The 19,823-nt window shown below is 40.3% G+C and overlaps 2 protein-coding genes across 4 annotated transcripts in view; both read right to left on the bottom strand.

The window, feature by feature from the left end:
• LOC306917958 (uncharacterized protein) overlaps window positions 1-19,823 on the bottom strand; it is a 338,291-nt gene that overhangs the window by 238,911 nt on the left and 79,557 nt on the right. The window lies entirely within an intron of this gene.
• On the bottom strand, window positions 9,149-10,081 carry LOC306917973 (cysteine/serine-rich nuclear protein 3-like; the record flags this gene model as incomplete). Its single annotated transcript, XM_079530874.1, has 1 exon — window positions 9,149-10,081. A coding segment is annotated over one exon (933 nt), but the record flags the coding sequence as incomplete, so codon positions are not given.

Genomic DNA, 19,823 nt, shown 5'->3' with positions numbered 1-19,823 from the left:
AGCAGAACTACAGTAATAGGTCTATCATCACATGGAACTGTTATCACTCTTTCAGCTTTCTAGTGTGCAATGTTTCAGGTGTGTTAAAATGGCTATATGTTCTTGTAACAATCATTGCTATTATTGTTTGTGGTGACAATGTTAAAGTGCAATGTTTACTTACAGTGAGTGCACAACATGCTGCTGTTTGTTTTAAAAGGCTTTATACCCTGCTGTATATCAGTGGTTCCCAAACGTCACGCCAAGGACCCCCAAATAGACACTAATTACTAGCCTTTACTAATACATATATAGGACATGGATGGATGGAAACATGACCGCAAGGACGTTCTATCTAGTATACAATCAATAAATGTAGAGATATAAGTTAACTGGAAAATATGAATGTTTTAAAACCTGTTCTGGGCCATATTTAAGAACGTACACAACGCATATTTCAAGGTAACACGTTTTATTTCAACCATGTTTACAACTTAAAACATATATCAATAGAACAATTATTTACAAAATGTATTGTGCTAATTTCTTCTCAGTTGGAATGCAGCCAATGATGTGAACATAACACAATGTCTAATATAACATGTCTAATATAGTATAATGTGCAAGGGAATAATACATACAATTAGAAATGCTTATTTTAAAACAAAAATACATAACACATTACAGTGCAGAAGAGAAAGAAAAACTCAATCAAATGCAGTTTGATGTGATGTCATATACAGTACTGGTATGTACAATATAAACTTGCAAGTGCAATATTAAATACAAAATGTAAAATAAACACATGAAATGTATATAATATACTAATATAGAATCACAGTCTGTTGTGCAGGTGAGAGACAACACTTAGCAGCAGATAATATCACACATGTAAGTGTATACATAACATCATCTATTAGCAGCACTGCAACAGCAGTGTGTATAGTATATAGTCATATAGTAACAGTCAGTGATAGTGCATGTGTTCTTACAGTATAACTACTAAGAGTACTGTGATCACAAATGGTACACCCCATGGGTCACACATGATCTCAGTTTCAGTTGACTGAAGTGTCTTAGGTAGCATAGTGTCCTGTCTGGATCAGTGTTGGCCGACATCACCATATTGTGGCGTTGTCATAGTCAAACATGTACTGTACACAAAATCCAATACCAATAACTGGGAGTGCATTACATTTGCAATGGTTGACCCCACAAACACCTTGAGACGGTCATAGGTGAGGCATGGTGATGAAGGGATGGTCCAACACCTGGTCAGGTGTTATCCTCCCCTCTGGATCCAGATGAAGCATTCGTTTCAACAGGTCCATGAAGACGTCACAAGATGTTTCATCAGCATCGCAACGCAGGGAGGAGAACACTTCTTCCAGTGAGCAAATCACACATGTAAGTGTATACATAACATCCTCTATTAGCAGTTCTGCCTTTAACTCCTGCACTGTGTAATACTCCTCTGGTTCCTGGAAAACACAAAACAAAACATTTTTAGTGATCTGATTGAATGACGTGCAAAGACAGCCTATTCTTGAACATTTCAGAGATGAAGTTGTTACTCCAATATTAGTTGCAGTCATACCTTAAATCTCCATGTATCGTCTTCCTGAATGAAATAGCTGCAGGTTGTTTGTCCAGCATCCAAGAGGGATTGCTCTGGCATACCAAGTGTCAAGAGGATGGATTGAACCTGTAGAAAAAACACAGGATATTTCACATATTGAGAATATTTCATTAACAGTGTTAGGCTATAACTATGGATTAAAGAGTACAGTCAGGATGCATGTAGTAATGTACAGTGCATCAGCACAATACTCACCACATCATATTCAGTCTTCCCGCCAAAGAGATCACGGAACAGCATCCCATTAACCACCATACAGCCCAGTGACCACATGTCAAGTGCCTCTGTGATCGGGAGACCCAGGAAGAGTTCTGGTGATCTGTGGGTTGTAAAAGAAAAGGATAATGTTAGCAACTTTCAAGTTTCTTCAAGTTCTCAATTGCACTCGTTACACTTTCCATTTTAATATTTGTTTGCATTGAGCTTTCAGTGAAGCAGATAATAAGGCTCACCTATACTGAAGAGGAGGTCTGATCCTCCGTTGCTTGGTCTCAGAGACAGGAACGGCCAGACCAAAGTCAATGAGTTTGACTTTGAGGGGTTGTTGTCGTTGGTTCACCAGCATGATGTTGTCTAGTTTGATGTCTGTGTGGATCAGACCGATTCCCTTCAGGGCCTGGAGTGCAATGGCAAGCTGCAAGACAAGAATAAAGAGCATGATCAGAAATTCAGAAATTCAACTCAGTATCTTTGTATCAATATTTTTTCCATTACTTTAAAATGTAATTGTCAAAGCCATACCTGCTGTATGATGCATCTCGTCTCCATCATGGACATATGGACATGTCTCTCGTTCAAGAAATCCAGGAGATTAACATCCAGAGACTCAAACACCATGCATCTCAATCCTTTATGCACAAAGCTGTCGTAAAATCTCACTGTTCCACACGTGTCAGGGTCCAGGACTTTCATCATTTGCAACACAGCCAACTAGGAATACAAGAAAGATTTAGATTAGATAACTTAATGATAAATCAGAGCCAAATATTAAAATCTTCAAGAACAATGCTATTGCTTACCTCATGTGCTGCCAATTCATCGTGATTGTGGCGATTCTTCAATATCTTGATGGCCACTGTGTCACCGGTGAACGTGCTGATGGCTTTGGCCACCGTCCCAAAGCTTCCTTCCCCCATGAAGCTCTGGACCAGGTACTGGCCTCTGTCCAGCAGGTCCATCTCAGACACCATGTAACTCTCTGGACCGTCCGAGTGTTGGGAGGAGCTGGAGGTCACCATGACCAGTGGTGTTGGGGACGGGACATCAACAGCGTTGAACACGCCGTCCAGCTTGTCTCTACGGTCAGGCGTATCATCTTGTAGTAGCCTCTCTAGTTCTAGCCTCATGACGGTGTCGATGTAGTGGGTCTGCACGCGTCTGGAGTTGAACTCTACGCGTCCCTGAATGTTTGCGCAGCCGTCTTTAGTGCAGCATGGGAGGCATGCGTCCATGTGGCACTTGATTCCTGCCAGACTGCATTCACAAGTCTCTGGCTCACAGAAACCCTGGCAATTGCATCCAGAGTCCTCCCTGAAGACACGCAGGGAATGCAGCTGTCTCTTCTCCTCTTTGTCAATGTGCTTCACACCTGCTGCTCGCAGGAGTGCCTGTCTGTGCTTGTAGGAGTACGGCTGCAGGAAGCTGTTCCCATCCTCCAGCTCGGCGTCGGTGATGTGGACGTCAGTGTCTCCGTCTGGGACCTGGTCTGCAGTCAGTCGCTCATATTCTCTCTGGTCAATGATAACATTGGCCATCAACTGGTGTCTCAAAGCCTCAAGCTTCTCCTCTCTCCGTCTCTCTCGTAGTCTCTCTCTGCGCCAACTCCGTTGTTCCAGGGCGTGCTCTGCCATTGTGTATCTGCGGAGAGTGCTGTGCCTGTGCAACATGCCCAGACTGGCACCCCCGCGAAAGGGTACGCTAGTGAAACCCTGGCATTGTGGGAAGTAGAACACCGTCACCAGATCAAAGCGCACGTTGCTCTGCCTCCCTTCCAGCTTTGGCCTCTTCAGAATAGACTGGATGGGTTGACTGGCAGCAGGTGAAGCAGAACCATTAGTTGTAAAGTCCTGGCTTTCTGAGGAGCTGCTCTCCCCATCAGAATCCCATTCCGTGGAGGCAGGAGAAGGCAGGGACGATGATGGAGGTGAGGAGTAGAATGGATCTTCATCGTCGACCTCCTCAAACTTTCTTTTCAGAATACCTCTCATGACTCGACGGTGGCGCTTCACTCACGACGGAATCAAATATAAAGGAGAGCTGGAAAAGTAGACGTTTCGGACTGGTTGGTCCTTCCTCAGGCAAGATTCTGTTAGAGAATGATTAGTTGTGCTGGAGCCCTGGTTTTATGTGTTCCTAATGGTGGGCGTGACTCATAGTCATTCGGCCAATTAGCTTTGTTGATGGGTGTGGTTTACTTGGCCATTGTTTAATTCCGTCCAATCAGAATCAATGGGTGTGTGTTCTCTTGTTCTGGTTTCTTTCATTTGTAGTGTGGTTTTTGTAGAGGCAACATGTCTTTACTGGAGAATCAGTAATAATTATAATAGACTTCCCCCAAGTTACAGGTACAAGCTCGACTGGGGGGACCTGGGGACTTCAGTGCAATGTACCTACATATGTTGCGACCGAAGGTCGCAACATATGTAAGTGTATGTAAGTACATTGCAAGGAATGAGTGCATTCGCCATGTACTTGAAGGAAGCCTAATCCAATCACTCTTAGATTATCTCCAGTTTAAGTTTAAGAGTTTAAGTTTACCTTATTGTTGTAGGACTTTTGGTTTATTTAGCCTTATTGGGGTTAATTCACCCCATGGCTCCATTTCAACAAAGACAAATTTACATGTGTTTCTCTTTTGTTTCCTGAGCCCGGTGTCTAATGGCCCATTTGGTGTCAGTGACACCTCTATGCTTCTTGTCCCAGGCTGGTTTGGAATGTGCTAATGTGTCCCCTATTCAAAGTCTGATTTCCATTGAGTGTTGGCTTTGTCTATGTGGCTGGGGAGTTTTGGTACAAAATCAGAACAACTTGTCTAATATTTTGGCATGTTTAATGCAGCTCTAAGGTATATAATGACATAGTAAAATGTTGAAAATGAGTGGAATGCCCCTTTAAGAACTGGTTTTCCAGTTAATCTGGAGAAAAACCATTCAATGGTCGAAAACAGAGTCCACTTGAACATAACAGTCCACTTTGGTTGAACAATATTTAGTCTACTAGTCTAGTGATCCATTGAGGAGTTTCTTAAAGTCAAAGCAGGAGCCAGCATAAATATAAAATAACGTTATTGGTATAGCAAATTCCAACAAGGCATTTCAATGTGCTTTGCACACATCAGGAAACATATATAAAATCATAACTAAAACAAAAATACATAAAACATTACAGTGCAGAAGAGAAAGAAAAACTCAATCAAATGCAGTGGGAAACAGAACAGTATTTCATTGTGATGTAAAATATATAAGAGTGCCAGCATACCTGCTGTTTTCTGGGAGTTCTTCCACATGTGGTGCATAACAACTGCTGGTTTATAATAAACCTTAAAAAGCAGTATAGTAGTTAATCCAAAAATGACTTACTCAGTATCTGGATAAATATGTACAATCTAACTATTGAATAAGTGGATATGAATTAATTGTTACTGCAGCAGAGCCATTCATCTTGAGGATTTCTCCACATTATTTCAGTAACATCAGAACCAAGGAGAACCAGCTCTGGTGAAGAAACAACTGCTCATACTGTGATTTACATCCCATTTATCTTAATTTATCTTGGAACACTTACAAACCACAGATAAAAAACAAATCTTGACTTTAAACATTTATTAAAAACAAGAAAACGGAAGTAAAACAGTTAGGCCTATTTGTTTCAAACAATATTTATAAATAGTAGACAAGCCTTCACATCTTGTCTTTTACAAGTAGCCTATATACAGCACCCCTTGTATTTTATGTGTTAGGTTGTAATGTAGGTTCAATTTGTTTCCACTTTAGTATAGAAGACAGTGGTCTGGTTTCTGTACAGGACTGGAACAGCAAATAAGTATATTGTCAAATCAAAGTCTCATATTCTATTGTGCGCTATTGGTTTCATTTCATTTCTTATCTATATTTACAGTGAAATCCCATTGTGTAATGTGTAGGCCTGTGTGCAGAAACATGTGTCCATAGTATTAATAAATGATCAGGATAAGTCAAGATAAATCAGGATATATCATTATACTTATTCAATTATATCCTATATTAATTATTTGTTTGTTCAGTAACAGAGGTTACTGTCTCCATATCCAGTCATATAAGTCATAGTGAAACTGGAAGGGATTGAATGAAAATACACTGAACAAAAACATAAGCTGATACATTTTTGCAGGGTTCTCTCTCAATATGGTGGTGATGAATGCACTTTTATTCAATGTTTTTCAAATGCTAAATAATGAACAAACCCCACATTCTTTCCCCATGTTAAAATGTACACATGCTAAATGATGATGGCTGATGCTTCATTCACTATATGCATTCAAATGCAGAGATTAACGTGTTAATGGTCACTCGTTGTCTGGCATTGGACAGATCACCTGCTAATGATCACATTTTGGATGAACTGAGACCATTTCACACCTCTTTGACTCTGATGAGTTTCAGCAGAACTACAGTAATAGGTCTATCATCACATGGAACTGTTATCACTCTTTCAGCTTTCTAGTGTGCAATGTTTCAGGTGTGTTAAAATGGCTATATGTTCTTGTAACAATCATTGCTATTATTGTTTGTGGTGACAATGTTAAAGTGCAATGTTTACTTACAGTGAGTGCACAACATGCTGCTGTTTGTTTTAAAAGGCTTTATACCCTGCTGTATATCAGTGGTTCCCAAACGTCACGCCAAGGACCCCCAAATAGACACTAATTACTAGCCTTTACTAATACATATATAGGACATGGATGGATGGAAACATGACCGCAAGGACGTTCTATCTAGTATACAATCAATAAATGTAGAGATATAAGTTAACTGGAAAATATGAATGTTTTAAAACCTGTTCTGGGCCATATTTAAGAACGTACACAACGCATATTTCAAGGTAACACGTTTTATTTCAACCATGTTTACAACTTAAAACATATATCAATAGAACAATTATTTACAAAATGTATTGTGCTAATTTCTTCTCAGTTGGAATGCAGCCAATGATGTGAACATAACACAATGTCTAATATAACATGTCTAATATAGTATAATGTGCAAGGGAATAATACATACAATTAGAAATGCTTATTTTAAAACAAAAATACATAACACATTACAGTGCAGAAGAGAAAGAAAAACTCAATCAAATGCAGTTTGATGTGATGTCATATACAGTACTGGTATGTACAATATAAACTTGCAAGTGCAATATTAAATACAAAATGTAAAATAAACACATGAAATGTATATAATATACTAATATAGAATCACAGTCTGTTGTGCAGGTGAGAGACAACACTTAGCAGCAGATAATATCACACATGTAAGTGTATACATAACATCATCTATTAGCAGCACTGCAACAGCAGTGTGTATAGTATATAGTCATATAGTAACAGTCAGTGATAGTGCATGTGTTCTTACAGTATAACTACTAAGAGTACTGTGATCACAAATGGTACACCCCATGGGTCACACATGATCTCAGTTTCAGTTGACTGAAGTGTCTTAGGTAGCATAGTGTCCTGTCTGGATCAGTGTTGGCCGACATCACCATATTGTGGCGTTGTCATAGTCAAACATGTACTGTACACAAAATCCAATACCAATAACTGGGAGTGCATTACATTTGCAATGGTTGACCCCACAAACACCTTGAGACGGTCATAGGTGAGGCATGGTGATGAAGGGATGGTCCAACACCTGGTCAGGTGTTATCCTCCCCTCTGGATCCAGATGAAGCATTCGTTTCAACAGGTCCATGAAGACGTCACAAGATGTTTCATCAGCATCGCAACGCAGGGAGGAGAACACTTCTTCCAGTGAGCAAATCACACATGTAAGTGTATACATAACATCCTCTATTAGCAGTTCTGCCTTTAACTCCTGCACTGTGTAATACTCCTCTGGTTCCTGGAAAACACAAAACAAAACATTTTTAGTGATCTGATTGAATGACGTGCAAAGACAGCCTATTCTTGAACATTTCAGAGATGAAGTTGTTACTCCAATATTAGTTGCAGTCATACCTTAAATCTCCATGTATCGTCTTCCTGAATGAAATAGCTGCAGGTTGTTTGTCCAGCATCCAAGAGGGATTGCTCTGGCATACCAAGTGTCAAGAGGATGGATTGAACCTGTAGAAAAAACACAGGATATTTCACATATTGAGAATATTTCATTAACAGTGTTAGGCTATAACTATGGATTAAAGAGTACAGTCAGGATGCATGTAGTAATGTACAGTGCATCAGCACAATACTCACCACATCATATTCAGTCTTCCCGCCAAAGAGATCACGGAACAGCATCCCATTAACCACCATACAGCCCAGTGACCACATGTCAAGTGCCTCTGTGATCGGGAGGCCCAGGAAGAGTTCTGGTGATCTGTGGGTTGTAAAAGAAAAGGATAATGTTAGCAACTTTCAAGTTTCTTCAAGTTCTCAATTGCACTCGTTACACTTTCCATTTTAATATTTGTTTGCATTGAGCTTTCAGTGAAGCAGATAATAAGGCTCACCTATACTGAAGAGGAGGTCTGATCCTCCGTTGCTTGGTCTCAGAGACAGGAACGGCCAGACCAAAGTCAATGAGTTTGACTTTGAGGGGTTGTTGTCGTTGGTTCACCAGCATGATGTTGTCTAGTTTGATGTCTGTGTGGATCAGACCGATTCCCTTCAGGGCCTGGAGTGCAATGGCAAGCTGCAAGACAAGAATAAAGAGCATGATCAGAAATTCAGAAATTCAACTCAGTATCTTTGTATCAATATTTTTTCCATTACTTTAAAATGTAATTGTCAAAGCCATACCTGCTGTATGATGCATCTCGTCTCCATCATGGACATATGGACATGTCTCTCGTTCAAGAAATCCAGGAGATTAACATCCAGAGACTCAAACACCATGCATCTCAATCCTTTATGCACAAAGCTGTCGTAAAATCTCACTGTTCCACACGTGTCAGGGTCCAGGACTTTCATCATTTGCAACACAGCCATCTAGGAATACAAGAAAGATTTAGATTAGATAACTTAATGATAAATCAGAGCCAAATATTAAAATCTTCAAGAACAATGCTATTGCTTACCTCATGTGCTGCCAATTCATCGTGATTGTGGCGATTCTTCAATATCTTGATGGCCACTGTGTCACCGGTGAACGTGCTGATGGCTTTGGCCACCGTCCCAAAGCTTCCTTCCCCCATGAAGCTCTGGACCAGGTACTGGCCTCTGTCCAGCAGGTCCATCTCAGACACCATGTAACTCTCTGGACCGTCCGAGTGTTGGGAGGAGCTGGAGGTCACCATGACCAGTGGTGTTGGGGACGGGACATCAACAGAGTTGAACACGCCGTCCAGCTTGTCTCTACGGTCAGGCGTATCATCTTGTAGTAGCCTCTCTAGTTCTAGCCTCATGACGGTGTCGATGTAGTGGGTCTGCACGCGTCTGGAGTTGAACTCTACGCGTCCCTGAATGTTTGCGCAGCCGTCTTTAGTGCAGCATGGGAGGCATGCGTCCATCTGGCACTTGATTCCTGCCAGACTGCATTCACAAGTCTCTGGCTCACAGAAACCCTGGCAATTGCATCCAGAGTCCTCCCTGAAGACACGCAGGGAATGCAGCTGTCTCTTCTCCTCTTTGTCAATGTGCTTCACACCTGCTGCTCGCAGGAGTGCCTGTCTGTGCTTGTAGGAGTACGGCTGCAGGAAGCTGTTCCCATCCTCCAGCTCGGCGTCGGTGATGTGGACGTCAGTGTCTCCGTCTGGGACCTGGTCTGCAGTCAGTCGCTCATATTCTCTCTGGTCAATGATAACATTGGCCATCAACTGGTGTCTCAAAGCCTCAAGCTTCTCCTCTCTCCGTCTCTCTCGTAGTCTCTCTCTGCGCCAACTCCGTTGTTCCAGGGCGTGCTCTGCCATTGTGTATCTGCGGAGAGTGCTGTGCCTGTGCAACATGCCCAGACTGGCACCCCCGCGAAAGGGTACGCTAGTGAAACCCTGGCATTGTGGGAAGTAGAACACCGTCACCAGATCAAAGCGCACGTTGCTCTGCCTCCCTTCCAGCTTTGGCCTCTTCAGAATAGACTGGATGGGTTGACTGGCAGCAGGTGAAGCAGAACCATTAGTTGTAAAGTCCTGGCTTTCTGAGGAGCTGCTCTCCCCATCAGAATCCCATTCCGTGGAGGCAGGAGAAGGCAGGGACGATGATGGAGGTGAGGAGTAGAATGGATCTTCATCGTCGACCTCCTCAAACTTTCTTTTCAGAATACCTCTCATGACTCGACGGTGGCGCTTCACTCACGACGGAATCAAATATAAAGGAGAGCTGGAAAAGTAGACGTTTCGGACTGGTTGGTCCTTCCTCAGGCAAGATTCTGTTAGAGAATGATTAGTTGTGCTGGAGCCCTGGTTTTATGTGTTCCTAATGGTGGGCGTGACTCATAGTCATTCGGCCAATTAGCTTTGTTGATGGGTGTGGTTTACTTGGCCATTGTTTAATTCCGTCCAATCAGAATCAATGGGTGTGTGTTCTCTTGTTCTGGTTTCTTTCATTTGTAGTGTGGTTTTTGTAGAGGCAACATGTCTTTACTGGAGAATCAGTAATAATTATAATAGACTTCCCCCAAGTTACAGGTACAAGCTCGACTGGGGGGACCTGGGGACTTCAGTGCAATGTACCTACATATGTTGCGACCGAAGGTCGCAACATATGTAAGTGTATGTAAGTACATTGCAAGGAATGAGTGCATTCGCCATGTACTTGAAGGAAGCCTAATCCAATCACTCTTAGATTATCTCCAGTTTAAGTTTAAGAGTTTAAGTTTACCTTATTGTTGTAGGACTTTTGGTTTATTTAGCCTTATTGGGGTTAATTCACCCCATGGCTCCATTTCAACAAAGACAAATTTACATGTGTTTCTCTTTTGTTTCCTGAGCCCGGTGTCTAATGGCCCATTTGGTGTCAGTGACACCTCTATGCTTCTTGTCCCAGGCTGGTTTGGAATGTGCTAATGTGTCCCCTATTCAAAGTCTGATTTCCATTGAGTGTTGGCTTTGTCTATGTGGCTGGGGAGTTTTGGTACAAAATCAGAACAACTTGTCTAATATTTTGGCATGTTTAATGCAGCTCTAAGGTATATAATGACATAGTAAAATGTTGAAAATGAGTGGAATGCCCCTTTAAGAACTGGTTTTCCAAATCTGGAGAAAAACCATTCAATGGTCGAAAACAGAGTCCACTTGAACATAACAGTCCACTTTGGTTGAACAATATTTAGTCTACTAGTCTAGTGATCCATTGAGGAGTTTCTTAAAGTCAAAGCAGGAGCCAGCATAAATATAAAATAACGTTATTGGTATAGCAAATTCCAACAAGGCATTTCAATGTGCTTTGCACACATCAGGAAACATATATAAAATCATAACTAAAACAAAAATACATAAAACATTACAGTGCAGAAGAGAAAGAAAAACTCAATCAAATGCAGTGGGAAACAGAACAGTATTTCATTGTGATGTAAAATATATAAGAGTGCCAGCATACCTGCTGTTTTCTGGGAGTTCTTCCACATGTGGTGCATAACAACTGCTGGTTTATAATAAACCTTAAAAAGCAGTATAGTAGTTAATCCAAAAATGACTTACTCAGTATCTGGATAAATATGTACAATCTAACTATTGAATAAGTGGATATGAATTAATTGTTACTGCAGCAGAGCCATTCATCTTGAGGATTTCTCCACATTATTTCAGTAACATCAGAACCAAGGAGAACCAGCTCTGGTGAAGAAACAACTGCTCATACTGTGATTTACATCCCATTTATCTTAATTTATCTTGGAACACTTACAAACCACAGATAAAAAACAAATCTTGACTTTAAACATTTATTAAAAACAAGAAAACGGAAGTAAAACAGTTAGGCCTATTTGTTTCAAACAATATTTATAAATAGTAGACAAGCCTTCACATCTTGTCTTTTACAAGTAGCCTATATACAGCACCCCTTGTATTTTATGTGTTAGGTTGTAATGTAGGTTCAATTTGTTTCCACTTTAGTATAGAAGACAGTGGTCTGGTTTCTGTACAGGACTGGAACAGCAAATAAGTATATTGTCAAATCAAAGTCTCATATTCTATTGTGCGCTATTGGTTTCATTTCATTTCTTATCTATATTTACAGTGAAATCCCATTGTGTAATGTGTAGGCCTGTGTGCAGAAACATGTGTCCATAGTATTAATAAATGATCAGGATAAGTCAAGATAAATCAGGATATATCATTATACTTATTCAATTATATCCTATATTAATTATTTGTTTGTTCAGTAACAGAGGTTACTGTCTCCATATCCAGTCATATAAGTCATAGTGAAACTGGAAGGGATTGAATGAAAATACACTGAACAAAAACATAAGCTGATACATTTTTGCAGGGTTCTCTCTCAATATGGTGGTGATGAATGCACTTTTATTCAATGTTTTTCAAATGCTAAATAATGAACAAACCCCACATTCTTTCCCCATGTTAAAATGTACACATGCTAAATGATGATGGCTGATGCTTCATTCACTATATGCATTCAAATGCAGAGATTAACGTGTTAATGGTCACTCGTTGTCTGGCATTGGACAGATCACCTGCTAATGATCACATTTTGGATGAACTGAGACCATTTCACACCTCTTTGACTCTGATGAGTTTCAGCAGAACTACAGTAATAGGTCTATCATCACATGGAACTGTTATCACTCTTTCAGCTTTCTAGTGTGCAATGTTTCAGGTGTGTTAAAATGGCTATATGTTCTTGTAACAATCATTGCTATTATTGTTTGTGGTGACAATGTTAAAGTGCAATGTTTACTTACAGTGAGTGCACAACATGCTGCTGTTTGTTTTAAAAGGCTTTATACCCTGCTGTATATCAGTGGTTCCCAAACGTCACGCCAAGGACCCCCAAATAGACACTAATTACTAGCCTTTACTAATACATATATAGGACATGGATGGATGGAAACATGACCGCAAGGACGTTCTATCTAGTATACAATCAATAAATGTAGAGATATAAGTTAACTGGAAAATATGAATGTTTTAAAACCTGTTCTGGGCCATATTTAAGAACGTACACAACGCATATTTCAAGGTAACACGTTTTATTTCAACCATGTTTACAACTTAAAACATATATCAATAGAACAATTATTTACAAAATGTATTGTGCTAATTTCTTCTCAGTTGGAATGCAGCCAATGATGTGAACATAACACAATGTCTAATATAACATGTCTAATATAGTATAATGTGCAAGGGAATAATACATACAATTAGAAATGCTTATTTTAAAACAAAAATACATAACACATTACAGTGCAGAAGAGAAAGAAAAACTCAATCAAATGCAGTTTGATGTGATGTCATATACAGTACTGGTATGTACAATATAAACTTGCAAGTGCAATATTAAATACAAAATGTAAAATAAACACATGAAATGTATATAATATACTAATATAGAATCACAGTCTGTTGTGCAGGTGAGAGACAACACTTAGCAGCAGATAATATCACACATGTAAGTGTATACATAACATCATCTATTAGCAGCACTGCAACAGCAGTGTGTATAGTATATAGTCATATAGTAACAGTCAGTGATAGTGCATGTGTTCTTACAGTATAACTACTAAGAGTACTGTGATCACAAATGGTACACCCCATGGGTCACACATGATCTCAGTTTGATCTAAGTGTCTTAGGTAGCATAGTGTCCTGTCTGGATCAGTGTTGGCCGACATCACCATATTGTGGCGTTGTCATAGTCAAACATGTACTGTACACAAAATCCAATACCAATAACTGGGAGTGCATTACATTTGCAATGGTTGACCCCACAAACACCTTGAGACGGTCATAGGTGAGGCATGGTGATGAAGGGATGGTCCAACACCTGGTCAGGTGTTATCCTCCCCTCTGGATCCAGATGAAGCATTCGTTTCAACAGGTCCATGAAGACGTCACAAGATGTTTCATCAGCATCGCAACGCAGGGAGGAGAACACTTCTTCCAGTGAGCAAATCACACATGTAAGTGTATACATAACATCCTCTATTAGCAGTTCTGCCTTTAACTCCTGCACTGTGTAATACTCCTCTGGTTCCTGGAAAACACAAAACAAAACATTTTTAGTGATCTGATTGAATGACGTGCAAAGACAGCCTATTCTTGAACATTTCAGAGATGAAGTTGTTACTCCAATATTAGTTGCAGTCATACCTTAAATCTCCATGTATCGTCTTCCTGAATGAAATAGCTGCAGGTTGTTTGTCCAGCATCCAAGAGGGATTGCTCTGGCATACCAAGTGTCAAGAGGATGGATTGAACCTGTAGAAAAAACACAGGATATTTCACATATTGAGAATATTTCATTAACAGTGTTAGGCTATAACTATGGATTAAAGAGTACAGTCAGGATGCATGTAGTAATGTACAGTGCATCAGCACAATACTCACCACATCATATTCAGTCTTCCCGCCAAAGAGATCACGGAACAGCATCCCATTAACCACCATACAGCCCAGTGACCACATGTCAAGTGCCTCTGTGATCGGGAGGCCCAGGAAGAGTTCTGGTGATCTGTGGGTTGTAAAAGAAAAGGATAATGTTAGCAACTTTCAAGTTTCTTCAAGTTCTCAATTGCACTCGTTACACTTTCCATTTTAATATTTGTTTGCATTGAGCTTTCAGTGAAGCAGATAATAAGGCTCACCTATACTGAAGAGGAGGTCTGATCCTCCGTTGCTTGGTCTCAGAGACAGGAACGGCCAGACCAAAGTCAATGAGTTTGACTTTGAGGGGTTGTTGTCGTTGGTTCACCAGCATGATGTTGTCTAGTTTGATGTCTGTGTGGATCAGACCGATTCCCTTCAGGGCCTGGAGTGCAATGGCAAGCTGCAAGACAAGAATAAAGAGCATGATCAGAAATTCAGAAATTCAACTCAGTATCTTTGTATCAATATTTTTTCCATTACTTTAAAATGTAATTGTCAAAGCCATACCTGCTGTATGATGCATCTCGTCTCCATCATGGACATATGGACATGTCTCTCGTTCAAGAAATCCAGGAGATTAACATCCAGAGACTCAAACACCATGCATCTCAATCCTTTATGCACAAAGCTGTCGTAAAATCTCACTGTTCCACACGTGTCAGGGTCCAGGACTTTCATCATTTGCAACACAGCCATCTAGGAATACAAGAAAGATTTAGATTAGATAACTTAATGATAAATCAGAGCCAAATATTAAAATCTTCAAGAACAATGCTATTGCTTACCTCATGTGCTGCCAATTCATCGTGATTGTGGCGATTCTTCAATATCTTGATGGCCACTGTGTCACCGGTGAACGTGCTGATGGCTTTGGCCACCGTCCCAAAGCTTCCTTCCCCCATGAAGCTCTGGACCAGGTACTGGCCTCTGTCCAGCAGGTCCATCTCAGACACCATGTAACTCTCTGGACCGTCCGAGTGTTGGGAGGAGCTGGAGGTCACCATGACCAGTGGTGTTGGGGACGGGACATCAACAGAGTTGAACACGCCGTCCAGCTTGTCTCTACGGTCAGGCGTATCATCTTGTAGTAGCCTCTCTAGTTCTAGCCTCATGACGGTGTCGATGTAGTGGGTCTGCACGCGTCTGGAGTTGAACTCTACGCGTCCCTGAATGTTTGCGCAGCCGTCTTTAGTGCAGCATGGGAGGCATGCGTCCATGTGGCACTTGATTCCTGCCAGACTGCATTCACAAGTCTCTGGCTCACAGAAACCCTGGCAATTGCATCCAGAGTCCTCCCTGAAGACACGCAGGGAATGCAGCTGTCTCTTCTCCTCTTTGTCAATGTGCTTCACACCTGCTGCTCGCAGGAGTGCCTGTCTGTGCTTGTAGGAGTACGGCTGCAGGAAGCTGTTCCCATCCTCCAGCTCGGCGTCGGTGATGTGGACGTCAGTGTCTCCGTCTGGGACCTGGTCTGCAGTCAGTCGCTCATATTCTCTCTGGTCAATGATAACATTGGCCATCAACTGGTGTCTCAAAGCCTCAAGCTTCTCCTCTCTCCGTCTCTCTCGTAGTCTCTCTCTGCGCCAACTCCGTTGTTCCAGGGCGTGCTCTGCCATTGTGTATCTGCGGAGAGTGCTGTGCCTGTGCAACATGCCCAGACTGGCACCCCCGCGAAAGGGTACGCTAGTGAAACCCTGGCATTGTGGGAAGTAGAACACCGTCACCAGATCAAAGCGCACGTTGCTCTGCCTCCCTTCCAGCTTTGGCCTCTTCAGAATAGACTGGATGGGTTGACTGGCAGCAGGTGAAGCAGAACCATTAGTTGTAAAGTCCTGGCTTTCTGAGGAGCTGCTCTCCCCATCAGAATCCCATTCCGTGGAGGCAGGAGAAGGCAGGGACGATGATGGAGGTGAGGAGTAGAATGGATCTTCATCGTCGACCTCCTCAAACTTTCTTTTCAGAATACCTCTCATGACTCGACGGTGGCGCTTCACTCACGACGGAATCAAATATAAAGGAGAGCTGGAAAAGTAGACGTTTCGGACTGGTTGGTCCTTCCTCAGGCAAGATTCTGTTAGAGAATGATTAGTTGTGCTGGAGCCCTGGTTTTATGTGTTCCTAATGGTGGGCGTGACTCATAGTCATTCGGCCAATTAGCTTTGTTGATGGGTGTGGTTTACTTGGCCATTGTTTAATTCCGTCCAATCAGAATCAATGGGTGTGTGTTCTCTTGTTCTGGTTTCTTTCATTTGTAGTGTGGTTTTTGTAGAGGCAACATGTCTTTACTGGAGAATCAGTAATAATTATAATAGACTTCCCCCAAGTTACAGGTACAAGCTCGACTGGGGGGACCTGGGGACTTCAGTGCAATGTACCTACATATGTTGCGACCGAAGGTCGCAACATATGTAAGTGTATGTAAGTACATTGCAAGGAATGAGTGCATTCGCCATGTACTTGAAGGAAGCCTAATCCAATCACTCTTAGATTATCTCCAGTTTAAGTTTAAGAGTTTAAGTTTACCTTATTGTTGTAGGACTTTTGGTTTATTTAGCCTTATTGGGGTTAATTCACCCCATGGCTCCATTTCAACAAAGACAAATTTACATGTGTTTCTCTTTTGTTTCCTGAGCCCGGTGTCTAATGGCCCATTTGGTGTCAGTGACACCTCTATGCTTCTTGTCCCAGGCTGGTTTGGAATGTGCTAATGTGTCCCCTATTCAAAGTCTGATTTCCATTGAGTGTTGGCTTTGTCTATGTGGCTGGGGAGTTTTGGTACAAAATCAGAACAACTTGTCTAATATTTTGGCATGTTTAATGCAGCTCTAAGGTATATAATGACATAGTAAAATGTTGAAAATGAGTGGAATGCCCCTTTAAGAACTGGTTTTCCAAATCTGGAGAAAAACCATTCAATGGTCGAAAACAGAGTCCACTTGAACATAACAGTCCACTTTGGTTGAACAATATTTAGTCTACTAGTCTAGTGATCCATTGAGGAGTTTCTTAAAGTCAAAGCAGGAGCCAGCATAAATATAAAATAACGTTATTGGTATAGCAAATTCCAACAAGGCATTTCAATGTGCTTTGCACACATCAGGAAACATATATAAAATCATAACTAAAACAAAAATACATAAAACATTACAGTGCAGAAGAGAAAGAAAAACTCAATCAAATGCAGTGGGAAACAGAACAGTATTTCATTGTGATGTAAAATATATAAGAGTGCCAGCATACCTGCTGTTTTCTGGGAGTTCTTCCACATGTGGTGCATAACAACTGCTGGTTTATAATAAACCTTAAAAAGCAGTATAGTAGTTAATCCAAAAATGACTTACTCAGTATCTGGATAAATATGTACAATCTAACTATTGAATAAGTGGATATGAATTAATTGTTACTGCAGCAGAGCCATTCATCTTGAGGATTTCTCCACATTATTTCAGTAACATCAGAACCAAGGAGAACCAGCTCTGGTGAAGAAACAACTGCTCATACTGTGATTTACATCCCATTTATCTTAATTTATCTTGGAACACTTACAAACCACAGATAAAAAACAAATCTTGACTTTAAACATTTATTAAAAACAAGAAAACGGAAGTAAAACAGTTAGGCCTATTTGTTTCAAACAATATTTATAAATAGTAGACAAGCCTTCACATCTTGTCTTTTACAAGTAGCCTATATACAGCACCCCTTGTATTTTATGTGTTAGGTTGTAATGTAGGTTCAATTTGTTTCCACTTTAGTATAGAAGACAGTGGTCTGGTTTCTGTACAGGACTGGAACAGCAAATAAGTATATTGTCAAATCAAAGTCTCATATTCTATTGTGCGCTATTGGTTTCATTTCATTTCTTATCTATATTTACAGTGAAATCCCATTGTGTAATGTGTAGGCCTGTGTGCAGAAACATGTGTCCATAGTATTAATAAATGATCAGGATAAGTCAAGATAAATCAGGATATATCATTATACTTATTCAATTATATCCTATATTAATTATTTGTTTGTTCAGTAACAGAGGTTACTGTCTCCATATCCAGTCATATAAGTCATAGTGAAACTGGAAGGGATTGAATGAAAATACACTGAACAAAAACATAAGCTGATACATTTTTGCAGGGTTCTCTCTCAATATGGTGGTGATGAATGCACTTTTATTCAATGTTTTTCAAATGCTAAATAATGAACAAACCCCACATTCTTTCCCCATGTTAAAATGTACACATGCTAAATGATGATGGCTGATGCTTCATTCACTATATGCATTCAAATGCAGAGATTAACGTGTTAATGGTCACTCGTTGTCTGGCATTGGACAGATCACCTGCTAATGATCACATTTTGGATGAACTGAGACCATTTCACACCTCTTTGACTCTGATGAGTTTCAGCAGAACTACAGTAATAGGTCTATCATCACATGGAACTGTTATCACTCTTTCAGCTTTCTAGTGTGCAATGTTTCAGGTGTGTTAAAATGGCTATATGTTCTTGTAACAATCATTGCTATTATTGTTTGTGGTGACAATGTTAAAGTGCAATGTTTACTTACAGTGAGTGCACAACATGCTGCTGTTTGTTTTAAAAGGCTTTATACCCTGCTGTATATCAGTGGTTCCCAAACGTCACGCCAAGGACCCCCAAATAGACACTAATTACTAGCCTTTACTAATACATATATAGGACATGGATGGATGGAAACATGACCGCAAGGACGTTCTATCTAGTATACAATCAATAAATGTAGAGATATAAGTTAACTGGAAAATATGAATGTTTTAAAACCTGTTCTGGGCCATATTTAAGAACGTACACAACGCATATTTCAAGGTAACACGTTTTATTTCAACCATGTTTACAACTTAAAACATATATCAATAGAACAATTATTTACAAAATGTATTGTGCTAATTTCTTCTCAGTTGGAATGCAGCCAATGATGTGAACATAACACAATGTCTAATATAACATGTCTAATATAGTATAATGTGCAAGGGAATAATACATACAATTAGAAATGCTTATTTTAAAACAAAAATACATAACACATTACAGTGCAGAAGAGAAAGAAAAACTCAATCAAATGCAGTTTGATGTGATGTCATATACAGTACTGGTATGTACAATATAAACTTGCAAGTGCAATATTAAATACAAAATGTAAAATAAACACATGAAATGTATATAATATACTAATATAGAATCACAGTCTGTTGTGCAGGTGAGAGACAACACTTAGCAGCAGATAATATCACACATGTAAGTGTATACATAACATCATCTATTAGCAGCACTGCAACAGCAGTGTGTATAGTATATAGTCATATAGTAACAGTCAGTGATAGTGCATGTGTTCTTACAGTATAACTACTAAGAGTACTGTGATCACAAATGGTACACCCCATGGGTCACACATGATCTCAGTTTCAGTTGACTGAAGTGTCTTAGGTAGCAT

The sequence above is a fragment of the Electrona antarctica genome, assembly GCF_951216825.1.
Source record: "Electrona antarctica genome assembly, contig: scaffold_40, whole genome shotgun sequence".
NCBI classification, from domain to species: Eukaryota; Metazoa; Chordata; class Actinopteri; order Myctophiformes; family Myctophidae; genus Electrona; species Electrona antarctica.
The sequence above is the reverse complement of the archived record's forward strand: the minus strand, read 5'-3'. Positions and strand labels throughout refer to the sequence as shown.